At 50.8% G+C, this 14,328-nt stretch overlaps 1 protein-coding gene across 2 annotated transcripts in view; it reads left to right on the top strand.

The window, feature by feature from the left end:
* RAD54L (RAD54 like) overlaps positions 1-14,328 on the top strand; it is a 159,766-nt gene that overhangs the window by 51,141 nt on the left and 94,297 nt on the right. The window contains exons 5-6 of one of the 2 annotated variants that reach the window (XM_078671697.1): positions 5,847-5,982; positions 9,975-10,044. In XM_078671697.1, the coding sequence (XP_078527823.1) occupies positions 5,847-5,982; positions 9,975-10,044 (206 nt within the window). Of the gene's footprint in view, positions 1-5,846; positions 5,983-9,974; positions 10,045-10,722; positions 10,773-14,328 lie in introns of those variants that run through there. The other variant, XM_078671698.1, reaches the window with a different exon arrangement.

The following is a 14,328-nucleotide window of genomic DNA, read 5'->3' as shown; positions in this document are numbered from 1 at the left end:
CCCTCACTCACCCTCACCCTCACTCACCCTCAACTCACCCTCAACCCCTCACTCACCCTCACTCTCACTCACCCTCAACCCCTCACCCTCACTCACCCTCAACCCCTCACCCTCACTCACCCTCACTCACCTCACTCACCCTCAACCCCTCACCCTCACTCACCCTCAACCCCTCACCCTCACTCACCCTCACTCACCCTCACCCTCACTCACCCTCACCCTCTCACCCTCACCCACACTCACTCACACTCACACTCACCCTCACTCACCCTCACCCCTCACCCTCACTCACCCTCAACCCCTCACCCTCACTCACCCTCACCCTCAACCCTCACCCTCAACCCCTCACCCTCAACCCCCTCTCACCCTCACCCTCACTCACCCTCACTCACCCTCAACCCCTCCCCTCACTCACCCTCAACCCCTCACCCTCACCCTCAACCCCTCACCCTCAACCCCTCACCCTCAACCCCCCTCTCACCCTCACCCTCACTCACCCTCACCCTCACTCACCCTCACTCACCCTCACTCACCCTCACTCACCCTCACCCTCACTCACCCTCAACCCCTCACCCTCACTCACCCTCAACCCCTCACCCTCACTCACCCTCAACCCCTCACCCTCAACCCCTCACTCTCACTCACCCTCAACCCTCACCCTCAACCCCTCACCCTCACTCACCCTCACTCACCCTCAACCCCTCACCCTCACTCACCCTCACCCTCACTCACCCTCACCTCACCCTCAACCCCTCACCCCCTCACCCTCACTCACCCTCAACCCCTCACCCTCACTCACCCTCACTCACCCTCACCCCCTCACCCTCACCCTCACTCACCCTCACTCACCCTCACTCACCCTCAACCCCTCACCCTCACTCACCTCAACCCCTCACCCTCAACCCCTCACCCTCACTCACCCTCAACCCCTCACCCTCACTCACCCTCAACCCCTCACCCACCCTCACCCTCACTCACCCGCACCCTCACTCACCCTCACCCACCCTCACCCACCCTCACCCACCCTCACTCACCCTCAACCCCTCACCCTCACTCACCCTCAACCCCTCACCCTCACTCACCCTCAACCCCTCACCCTCACTCACCCTCAACCCCTCACTCACCCTCAACCCCTCACCCTCACTCACCCTCAACCCCTCACCCTCACTCACCCTCACCCTCACTCACCTCACCCTCAACCCCTCACCCTCACTCACCCTCAACCCTCACCCTCACTCACCCTCAACCCCTCACCCTCAACCCCTCACTCACCCTCACTCACCCTCAACCCCTCACCCTCACTCACCCTCAACCCCTCACCCTCAACCCCTCACTCACCCTCACTCTCACTCACCCTCAACCCCTCACCCACCCTCACTCACCCTCAACCACTCACCCTCACTCACCCTCAACCCCTCACCCTCACTCACCCTCAACCCCTCACCCTCACTCACCCTCAACCCCTCGCCCTCACTCACCCTCAACCCCTCACCCTCACTCACCCTCAACCCCTCACCCCTCACTCACCCTCACTCACCCTCACTCACCCTCACCCTCACTCACCCTCAACCCCTCACCCTCACTCACCCTCACTCACTCACCCTCACTCACTCACCCTCACTCACTCACCCTCACTCACTCACCCTCACTCACCCTCACTCACCCTCACTCACCCTCACTCACCCTCACTCACCCTCACTCACCCTCACTCACCCTCACTCACCCTCACTCTCACTCACTCTCACTCACCCTCAACCCCTCACCCTCACTCACCCTCAACCCCTCACCCTCAACCCCTCACCCTCACTCACCCTCAACCCCTCACCCTCAACCCCTCACTCTCACTCACCCTCACTCACCCTCAACCCCTCACTCACCCTCACCCTCACTCACCCTCAACCCCTCACTCACCCTCACCCTCACTCACCCTCACTCACCCTCAACCCCTCACCCTCACTCACCCTCAACCCCTCACCCTCACTCACCCTCAACCCCTCACCCTCACTCACCCTCAACCCCTCGCCCTCACTCACCCTCAACCCCTCGCCCTCACTCACCCTCAACCCCTCACCCTCACTCACCCTCAACCCCTCACCCCTCACTCACCCTCACTCACCCTCACTCACCCTCACTCACCCTCAACCCCTCACCCTCACTCACCCTCACTCACTCACCCTCACTCACTCACCCTCACTCACTCACCCTCACTCACTCACCCTCAACCCCTCACCCTCACCCTCACCCACCCTCAACACCTCACCCTCACTCACCCTCAACCCCTCACCCTCACTCACCCTCACTCACCCTCACTCACCCTCACTCACCCTCACTCACCCTCACTCACCCTCAACCCCTCACCCTCACTCACCCTCAACCCCTCACTCACCCTCAACCCCTCACTCACCCTCAACCCCTCACTCACCCTCAACCCCTCACTCACCCTCAACCCCTCACTCACCCTCAACCCCTCACTCACCCTCAACCCCTCTCACCCTCAACCCCTCACCCTCAACCCCTCACCCTCAACCCCTCACCCTCAACCCCTCACCCTCCCTCACCCTCACTCACCCTCACCCTCAACCCCTCACTCACCCTCACCCTCAACCCCTCACTCACCCTCAACCCCTCACTCACCCTCAACCCCTCACTCACCCTCACCCACCCTCACTCACCCTCACTCACCCTCACTCACTCACCCTCAACCCCTCACCCTCAACCCCTCACCCTCAACCCCTCACCCTCAACCCCTCACCCTCAACCCCTCACCCTCAACCCCTCACCCTCAACCCCTCACCCTCACTCACCCTCACCCTCACTCACCCTCACCCTCAACCCCTCACTCACCCTCAACCCCTCACTCACCCTCACCCACCCTCACTCACCCTCACTCACCCTCACCCACCCTCACCCACCCTCAACCCCTCACCCTCACTCACCCTCAACCCCTCACCCTCACTCACCCTCAACCCCTCACTCACCCTCAACCCCTCACTCACCCTCAACCCCTCACTCACCCTCAACCCCTCACTCACCCTCAACCCCTCACCCTCAACCCCTCACCCTCAACCCCTCACCCTCAACCCCTCACCCTCAACCCCTCACCCTCAACCCCTCACCCTCAACCCCTCACTCACCCTCACTCTCACTCACCCTCAACCCCTCACCCTCACCCTCACTCACCCTCAACCCCTCACCCTCACCCACCCTCAACACCTCACCCTCACTCACCCCCTCACCCTCACTCACCCTCAACCCCTCACCCTCACTCACCCTCAACCCCTCACCCTCACTCACCCTCAACCCCTCACTCACCCTCAACCCCACTCACCCTCAACCCCACTCACCCTCAACCCCTCACCCTCAACCCCTCACCCTCAACCCCTCACCCACCCTCACCCTCAACCCTCACTCACCCTCACCCTCACTCACCCTCAACCCCTCACTCACCCTCAACCCCTCACCCTCACTCACCCTCAACCCCTCACCCTCACTCACCCTCAACCCCTCACCCTCACTCACCCTCACTCACCCACCCTCCCTCACCCTCACTCACCCTCAACCCCTCACCCTCACTCACCCTCACCCTCACTCACCCTCAACCCCTCACCCTCACTCACCCCCTCACCCTCACCCACCCTAAACACCTCACCCTCACTCACCCCCTCACCCTCACTCACCCTCACTCACCCTCAACCCCTCACCCTCAACCCCTCACCCACCCTCACCCTCACTCACCCTCAACCCCACTCACCCTCACCCACCCTCAACCCCTCACCCTCACTCACCCTCAACCCCTCACCCTCACTCACCCTCAACCCCTCACCCACCCTCACCCTCACTCACCCTCAACCCCTCACCCTCACTCACCCTCAACCCCTCACCCTCACTCACCCTCACCCACCCTCCCTCACCCTCCCTCACCCACCCTCACTCACCCTCACTCACCCTCACTCACCCTCACTCACCCTCACTCACCCTCAACCCCTCACCCTCACCCACCCTCACCCTCACTCACCCCCTCACCCTCACTCACCCTCAACCCCTCACCCTCACTCACCCTCACCCTCACTCACCCTCACTCACCCTCAACCCCTCACCCACCCTCAACCCCTCACCCTCACTCACCCTCACTCACCCTCAACCCCTTACCCTCACTCACCCTCAACCCCTCACCCTCACTCACCCTCAACCCCTCACCCTCAACCCCTCACTCACCCTCACTCTCACTCACCCTCAACCCCTCACCCTCACTCACCCACACCCTCACTCACCCTCACTCACCCACACCCTCACTCACCCTCACTCACCCTCACCCTCACTCACCCTCACTCACCCTCAACCCCTCACCCTCAACCCCTCACCCTCAACCCCTCACCCTCAACCCCTCACCCTCAACCCCTCACCCTCAACCCCTCACTCACCCTCACTCACCCTCACTCACCCTCACTCACCCTCAACCCCTCTCACCCTCACCCACCCTCATCCACCCTCACCCTCACTCACCCTCAACCCCTCACCCTCACTCACCCTCAACCCCTCACCCTCACTCACCCTCAACCTCACTCACCCTCACTCACCCTCACTCACCCTCACCCACCCTCACTCACCCTCACCCACCCTCACTCACCCTCACTCACCCTCACCCACCCACCCTCACTCACCCACCCTCACTCACCCACCCTCACCCCCTCACCCCCTCACCCTCACCCCCTCACCCTCACACCCTCACCCCCTCACCCTCAACCCCTCACCCTCAACCCCTCACCCTCAACCCCTCACCCTCAACCCCTCACCCTCAACCCCTCACCCTCAACCCCTCACCCTCAACCCCTCACCCTCAACCCCTCACCCTCAACCCCTCACCCTCAACCCCTCACCCCCTCACCCTCAACCCCTCACCCTCAACCCCTCAACCCCTCACCCTCAACCCCTCACCCTCAACCCCACCCTCACTCAACCCCACCCTCACTCACCCCCACCCTCACTCACCCCCACCCTCACTCACCCTCAACCCCTCACCCTCACTCACCCCCACCCTCACTCACCCTCAACCCCTCACCCTCAACCCCTCACCCTCACTCACCCTCACTCACCCTCACTCACCCTCACTCACCCTCACTCACCCTCACTCACCCTCACTCACCCTCACTCACCCTCACTCACCCTCACTCACCCTCTCACCCTCACTCACCCTCAACCCCTCACTCTCACCCACCCTCACAACACATATTGTGTTACAATAGGTGTCACATTTGCGAAAGATAAAACTATTGGCATTGTAAATAACAAAGCTATTAATTTCGCTATTTTCAAAACAAGCACATACATAAAAAATGTGTCCTTTACAATACCAATAGCTCAAACTTTCCTAATGCGAGACCTATTGCATTGCTGTGCTTCTCTCCCCTGCTGCACTCTCCTGCTCTCTAGAGATGTGGCCTAACGACCAGAGCTGCCATCTAAGTGACGTAAATACAAAACATGTTGCATTCCAAATGCTATAGGTGTCACATTCGCGAAAGTTATAACTATTGGCATTGTAAATGACAAAGCCATCAATTTAGCAATTTTAAAAACCAACAAATTAATAAAATGTCATTTACAAGACCAATAACTCCAACTTTTCTAATGCGAGACCTATTGCATTTCCATTGCTTGTTTTTCTTTTATACCTATTGTATTCTCTTACTACCACCTTCCTCTTTGACACTATGAAGTTGGTGGTTTTTAGTTGGTAAGTTTACTTTGTTTCAAATTCAGTTTAACATTTCATGAGATTGACTGTTAATTACATATTCCTGACATAATGACATTTCATAATAGCTACTTTTCCCCCTATGTTTTAGGAGCCCTTGGCATACGGGCACTGGGTATTAAAAAGGCTGGTGTCAGACGGGCACTGCATGACCCCTTTGAAGACGGGGCACTAGTTCTTTATGAGCCGCCTCCTCTGAGCGCTCATGACCTGCTCAAAGTCGACAAGTAAGGCACCCTACTTTGAATTTTATTCACCTGTTCTCATGTGTAAGTTTATTTCCATGACATAAGAGCTCGACCAGTGTGTTAAGCGAAACTTGTAAAATATTGTGTGGAGAATATCCCTGGTTGCACACCAGTTTTCTAAAATTTGCTGGATTCTTTTTTTCGAAATGTTCCGAAAGATCAAAAAACATATGAAGCTTTTATACTACGCTTGGAATTGCTAATAGGCCCACATTAAAAAAAATCTAATTTTTTAAGTAATATGGTATGGGTTCAATACATTTTGCATCCTGTACACCCCCTCAATGAAACATGTTTTGCTGAAATGCAGTTTTTGCAATCCTCCAACTACTCTGATGTTGCAATGAAACTTGGTAGGTACAGTTACAATTTGAGGACAGTTTCTTATAATCTATTCATGTGTAACAATGAAGTGATTGTTCATCAGATGTTAATATTTTAGGCTTCCCACCTTTTCATGTAGAGGAAAGTCCATCACCAGATTTTATTTTTGGTTGAGAAGTTATTTTATGTTCTCTTGGCATGCGAGACATCTCAGCAGTTAGGAAATGTTACAATACACTGGTGCAGAAAAAATCCTTCAACTGGCTAGTCCAGCAGTTGTAGAGAAATAACTGGCTAGTAGTTGGCCAATAGACGCAAGTTTGCCTCCAGAATGGGGACCACACATGCAGATTTGGACACAGTAAATCTGTATCCACATGTTCTTCACAAGGACAAGAAATCGAATAGCTGGACTTAGGTGCTGAATCACTATTGTCAGCCACATGCTATCCCTCCACCTAAAATCCAGCCCACTTGACGTAAATGGCATAGCTTGACTGATTAAAAGAAAATGTAACCCAGCTTCCAAACCTGTTAAATTATACTAATACGCATTTGACAGAAACTACTGGAACAGTATAGAGAGAACACCTTATGGAAAATACATCTCTCAGACGAAACAAAGTTCTACAGCTGCATAGTGCTATTTGAGAATTCCTGAAATAAAAATTGGACATTTCAGCCTACTGCTCAAGTGAAATAAACCTTGTCCAATACAAGATAGATTATCATGTATTGACTTTGAAGTCAGATGCTCCGTTTGGCGTTTGTGTGAGTTTTTAGGTCTCGCACCTGCGAACCGGATCGCAAAGCGATCCGTCGCTGCGAGACTTATTGTGATCATTCTGCCTTTCAAGGACTGAAAGGGAGAGGACAAGAGACTGGCACGCGCACGCATGAAGCAGCCTGCCGGGATCAGGTCGCGCGCGTCAACACGCGCTCCGATTCCGGCAGGCTCTTCAGTCACCATGGATCACTCTCACGCACGCGCACACATGTAGACACACTCCCGACCCCCCCTCACCAACTCACCGTGCTCTACACACAGACACATGTACACAGACACATGTACACAGACACACGCACACACATCTCCCCACTCACCGGTCTCTTTCTCCGGGTTCCGTGTCTCTCTCTCCCGCACTGGTATCTGCTGGTCTTCACCCGGGCCCCCTCGTCTCTTTCTCCGGGTTCCGTGTCTCTCTCTCCCGCACTGGTATCTGCTGGTCTTCACCCGGGCCCCCTCCTGGGACCCGGGACTTCAGCTGCCACTTCGTTTTCGCTCCGGGGCTCGCTCCTAAAAACGAAACTTTGGAATGACGCGCATGCGCAGGCAGCCCCCGCCCTCAGTTACAACCCAGTACTGAGCTGCTTTTACTTTCGTAGTCTTCCGTGTTCGCTGCGGTGGCTGCTGTTGTTTGTACTTGTTGGGACAGCGTTGGACTTTTAAATTTGCATTATATCTGAGTATCCTGCGAAGGGCTGTTAAGTTGAGTTCTGCGGCTTTTGAAACGTTTGGCAGCGTGGTTGGTAAGTTTATTTTTGGTAACTTTGGGCTTTTCTCTCTTCCGCTCACACATGGTTCATCTCCCTTCCCTTCTCTCCCACTTTCTCACACATGGCTCACATTTCTTTCCTTCGCTTCCACTGTCTCACACATTGCTCACCTCCCTTTTCTCTTTGTTCTATGGTCTCACACACCCACACTCGCAGTGTTCTTTTTTCCCCACCCTTATTAACGGCCGGTACTTATCTGGCAGAGTGGGCAAAGCAGAGGGCGGCCATCACAGGTGTTTCTTTTTTATTCCCTGTCATGTAAATTTACAAAGAGCTGACTCAGGCTCAAGGGGGTAAAAAAAGGCTGTTTGGCATTCATGAAACGGCAACTCTCCTCTACCGCCGTAAAAGCAATTACCTAGAAGCCCCCAAAACACAACATTACTAAAGTTAATCTTTAAATACAACTTCAAAGAACATTGCTTCAGAGGCAGCAAAAGTCTCTTTCCCCGACTTGTTTCCACGTCAGTGCACAAATGCCTACACGGGCACGGGGAAAGGTATAACATACCCTCCCTCCATGAAACGAATGTAATCAGAGAGAAAGGCTAACATACACTGTGAGAGAAAAGGCAGCTACCTATTCTAATAATATTATATGAACCACTGACAAGAGAAAATAAGAAATGTTATTTAGATCTCATTAGAAATTATTTCATTCACAGCATTACCTGTGTTCTATGGTACTTTACATTCTCGAATCTTCTAGTAAGTGCAACCTTCCTGGCTTTGCAAAGTGCTAATGAGGCACATTTGCTAAAGGACAATCACGTGATCAAATATCTATCTTAACTGACAAATCAGCATTTGACTGACTATTATATTTGGTTAACCGCTAGCCACTCCCAACGGATGCCCCATTAACCGAGGTTGTATTACATGCAAACTTGAGTATTTAAGTGTGCCAAAGACATTACTTTATTGTTATTTTAATTTGCTCTACACACATTAGAACAGAATATACAATACCCACACTCCGCCGGAAGATGGCTCCCTCACTGCCACTGGTTGCCATCACCGCAGAACACACAGAGAGGGAACACCTGTTCACAAACACTTTTAACTAATGCTATGTGATGTCCTTGTTGTACGTTAAGTGCTTGGTGCACACCATCCTTTACTACAATATTATGATAACAAGTTTGCGGAGGTGGTAATGTGACAAAGTGAGTATTTTTTGTGTGGCATTGTGCTATAGGTGTGATGTATTCTGTTGTTTTTTGTGCTGGAATATTGCAATGTGATGAGCTGTCCTTTGGCTATGATGCATTCTGTTTTTGTTGGCGTCTGTTACGTTTTAATTGTGCTATGCTGTTTTTGGTATGTTATGGTATCGCCATGGTACTGTACTGTGTTCAGTTGTTCACTTGAGATATGCCAACAAAAGATGCAACGTTTCCAATCAAAAGCAGCAGCACATTTGTGTGTCAATCAACCATTTACCACAGTCTAAGTTGGTACAATACTGCTCAAGCCCTTCAACCTACTGTAGCCCAGTTTATATGATATGGCCCCAACTAGTTTTACTTCCTACTCTGCACATCACCACATACCCACTTTCAAATAACTCTCTTCATTTATCTACTTCTCCCCCCTCCATTTGCCCCCCTCCAGTCGCCCCTCCTTTGCTTGCGGTCATGTTGCCCTGCAACCAACCTTCCCTTCTTTGTCCATGTTGCCCTCCCACACCCATCGTACCTCCATTGTCTGTGCTCCCCCCCCCAGACCCCCGTCCCTTTGGTGTCCATGTTGCCCCCCCCACTGCTCTCTATCCATTGTCCATGTTGCCCTTGACACGTGCCCTCCCTTCATTGTTCGTGTTGCCCTTGCCACCAGCCCTAACTCTGCTGCTCACCATAGCAAAACAAACAGGCATTGGTATAGCCAATAGGTCTCGCCTTTCGGACCTTATAAGTGTTTAGCCATGCAACAGTTGATGTTGTTGCACCAAGGATATTGTGCTGGATAACTAAACACTTATAAGGTCCCAAAGGCGAGACCTATTGGCTATGCCAATGCTTGTTTTTTATTTTAATCAATCTCAAAGACAGAATTTCATGACTGAGTACTTGTTTTTCTTGTTCCCCTAGGGAGAAAGTGCCAGTCCATGTTGTGGTTGATCCTGTACTGTGTCGAATTTTACGTCCACATCAAAGAGAAGTATGTTTTGATGAAGATTTATTTTAGACATTGTGCGCACTAAAGATCCAGGCATTCAAGTTGTTTTTTGTATTGCACACAATTGTTGGAAATTTAGATGAATGATTTAAAAAAAATCTATCTGAAGGTGCATCTATCAAAAGGCTAGAATGCAAGGAGAAGGCCTTGGACATTGCTCTTACTGTCTGCTGGGTCTGCTAATCCCTTACTGAACATAGTTAATCATCTCATCAGCAAATGCCGTATGACAGTTGTGGTGTCTGCTTTGTTTATATGAAAGTTGTGGTGTCTGCTTTGTTTAGCCATGCCCATTTGACCGAAATCAGAAAAATAGTGGGTAATAACAATCACTTTTGTAATCGTAGCAGGAGGACATTTCCAATCTGTTATGAGTTTTATTAGGATCCAGTCTGCTCCATGTTGGTAACTAATGTATGCTTGTATGTATGTGCTATGTATATTTCACAAACTTAGCCAAAAGGGGAGCGAAGCGCTTTACAGGGTCAAAGGCAAGGATATAGTCAATGATGAATGGGAGAGGTAGCTTGGGTCTGGGAGCAGAAGAATACAGTTAATGCACTGTGATTTCTTTAAAGAAGTGCAACTATAAGTAGTTCCTAAATTGGAGAAGCATTGCTCGGTCCTGATGCATACCGGCAATCTTTCTTCCAGGTCCTGGGTGCACAGATGGACGAGTCCCACTGCCTTGTTTTTTTCACATTTCTAAGGTCTGTAATCCGATGATGTCCTGTCTGCGGGTGTATGAGAGCAACCAGAGATGGCGGGCTTGTCTGCAAGATGAGCGGGGCTGTTAGTCGTGTAAATGATGCTATTAGTTTTTAAAATGGCACGGGCTGGCAAGCAAAGAACCATCAGGAGGTTCCATGTTACTGTAACCAGCTGTTATAAGAAACTTACAGGTGCCCCAATATTTCATTTTAGGGCAGTATGTGAATTTTGTTTGTTTAATGCATGTGTTTCTGTGTTAGGAAGCCGTAGCATCTAGAATCTTTATGTGGACGTTTTTTATGCTTCTCCCATTATGGCTGGTGGACTTTGAACCTCTAAATATTAGCCTTGGTAAAAGCTAGCTTTTTTTTCTCGGGTGATGACCTTTATGTCACTGCCACTAATTCCTGATTTTACTAATTATAATTTCATTTGACTTTTTAAGTACTACCCTTCTGAATTTTTTTTTAGGGACACTCCGAGCTGAAAACCTGTAAAAAGACTTACGTTTAAATTAGTTTTATTAGACTCAAACGTCATAAAAACAACAAAAAATATAAATAAGTCTAGAACACATTTCGTAAAAATTCATACAATCATCATTCATATCTCATATGCATTGGACATTTTAGTAATTTACTGAAGCTGTCAAAAATGGCAAGTGATGAAAGTAATCATAAGTATAAAGAAGCATTGGCAATGCCAATATGTCTCGCCGTATAGTAGAGTTTAATGGTGTAGATAGGAGTAAAGAGTCGTTTTATGAAGTAATTTAGTGTAGTGTTGTAGACTGGAGTATTTTACAGTGGTGTAGAGGATATTGTAGTAGTGTAGAGGGTGTTTTGTATTGTAAAGAACCGTGACGTCGAGCGAAGTATATTGTTATATAGTGTACAAGTATAGTGTTTAATAATATGGTGGCGTATAGTGATGTAGTGTATAGATGTAGTTGCATAGAGTGTTCTAGTGTAGTAGTGTTGTTGAATGGCAGATAGTGGACTATAGTGCTGTAAAGTGTGGTGTTATATAGTGGATTAGAGTGTTACTTAAGTATAGTTTAATGCAGTATAGTATTCTAGTGTTTAGTGTAGTGGAGTAGTGTGGCTTAGAGTCAAGTGACTTAAAGTACAGTGGTGCAGAATATATTAGCATACAGCGTATTGGTGTAGAGAGCATTTGTTTTGATTAAAGTAGTGTATTGGTGTTTTTTGTGTAATGAGGTAGAGTAGAATTGAGTGCTGTGGTATAGAGTATAGTGGTGTAGAGTGTTTTGTAGTTGTATGTTGTGCAATGATGTATAGTGGAGTGTGGTCTAGTAAATTATAGTGTTGTATATTGGAGTGGATCAGGGTAGAGTGGAGTAGTGTTGGCTACATTGTGGTGGCGTAGAGTCAAGCGGTGTTGAGTGCAGTAATATAGAATGTAGTGGAATGCAGTGCAGTTATGCAGAATGGAGTGTTATAGTGTATATTTGTATAGTGCTGTGTTGCATAGTGGTGTAAGGTATAATGGTGCAGAGAGGAGTGAGGTAGAGTACTGTGGTGCACAGTAGAATAGAGTAGTATGTAGTACAGTTTGTTTAAGTGTAGTGGCACATGGTGTAATGGCGTAGAGTAATGTAGTGGTGTAGAGTGATGTGGTATCGAGTATAATGTCGTTTTTATAGTAGTGTAAAGTCCAGTGGCGTAAAGTAGTTGTTGTAGGTTTAGTGGTGTAGGGCATATTAGTTTTTAGTAAAGTGGTGTTGAGTGTATTGATATAGAGCACAGTTTTAGACTGCAGTGGCTTGGCGTAGTCTGTAGAAGCATTGTGAAATAGCGTATAGTGTAGTGCAATGATGTATAGTGATGTAGGGTGCTATGGTATATAGAAGAATGTTGTAGTGTGTAGTGGTGCAAAGTAGTTGGTGTAGAGTGTATTTTTTGTTTTAGTAAAGTGTTGTACAGTGAAGTGTTGTAGAATGTAGTGGTTTCTCAGTAAAGTGGTGTAGGTTAGAGTGCAGTGGTATATAGTGTAGAGGTATAGTGTGGTGTGGTGGTAAGTGTACTGTTTTATAGTGCAGTGGTGTATAATGCTGTTGTGTACATCATTTTAGTTTCATGTGTTGTGTGTAGTATTGTGGAGTAAAGTGCCATTTAGTGCATTAATGGTGCTAATTTAAGTGTTTTAGAGTGTAATGGTGTACAGTATAGTGTGCTGTGGTATAGGTATGGTGCAGGTGTACAGTGCAGTGGCAGTGGCGTAACACAGGCCCCCGCAAACCCCGCAGTGCTGGGGGGCCCCGCGCTCCTGGGGGCCCCACCGGGCCCCCCTCCTCACTCACGTCATAGAATATACACTAAGTGTGTGTGGCTCTAAAATGCTAAAATGTTGCGCAGCGCGGGCCCCGGGCCGGCTGGGGGGCCCCTGCGACACAGAAGTGCGACTTTTGAAAGGGGGGGGGCGGGACCCCCGGCCGGGGTGGCGCCGCGGCCCCCGGCGGGCCCCTGCGAGTGTTTGAAAATGGTGCGGCGGCCGGGGCAGGGGCCCCGGCTGGGACAGTGTGGGACAGTGCAGTGGGACTGGGGACTGGAGCAGCAGAGTCTTCAAATGCTGGGCCCCGGCCCCCGGGCGGCAGGCGGGCCGTCCCGAGTCTGAAATGGTGCTGTGCATTGTGCACCGTGTGCGGGGCCCCGAGAGAGCAACAACTGAAGTTCGGGGCCAGGTGGGGGGTGTGGGGGGGCGGCCGGGGTGTGAGTGTGTCTGAGTGAGTGAGTGTGGCAATGCACCAATGCAATGCATTTATTACTTGTCCACAGTCTTCACCGTTGACCCGCCACTCCACTGCCTGGTCTCGAATCTATGAAATGGCGGCTGGCGGACAGGGACAGAGTAGACTTTCCTTCAGTTTCACTTTCCATTCCTGGTTCGGCCGCCGCGTATGCGAGTGCCGTGTGGGGGGGCGGGCTGCTGGTGTGTGGTGACCCAATGCCAGGCATCTCGCCCCGGGCCCAGGGGTACAACACTGTCGGGCGGCCCAATAAGCAATAAGGTCAGGTGTGACTGAGGTGTGGCCAGGGCCAGGGGGCGCGCACGCACGTCGCATAGCCATAGTGTGATGTGAATAAGTGAAAGTGAAGACAGAGAGAACTGAACAACGAAGTCGAACTTCGAAGACAAAAAGCGGAAAGCCAGGCCCGCCCGCCCACGCTCAGCCTCAGGACTCACTCGAGTGTGTGTGTGTGATGTGACTGACTACCCTCCAGTCTCCGAACCGGCGAACTCCGAAGTAAGTCCGTCACCGGGGCTGCTGCTGCCGCAGCCTCCAGGCTCCAGGGGTCCTCTTGCCATCACCTCCGAATTGCACTGACTGTACAAGTCAAGAAAATGATTAATACTTTTGATATGATGAGGGCAGGCAATATATGATGTTTGTACTGTAACTTGACTGGAAAACATGTTTTAGCCAAATGTATTGTAGGCAGGGACTGGACGGAACCGTTTTCCCCGAGGCTCCGGAAACTAGGGTGCGTGCGTGTATGCAGTATGGGAGAGTCCATAGGAAAGAAACCCCTG

The sequence above is a fragment of the Lissotriton helveticus genome, chromosome 1_2 (assembly GCF_964261635.1).
Source record: "Lissotriton helveticus chromosome 1_2, aLisHel1.1, whole genome shotgun sequence".
Classification (NCBI taxonomy): domain Eukaryota; kingdom Metazoa; phylum Chordata; class Amphibia; order Caudata; family Salamandridae; genus Lissotriton; species Lissotriton helveticus.
This window is presented reverse-complemented; position numbering and strand designations above follow the sequence as displayed.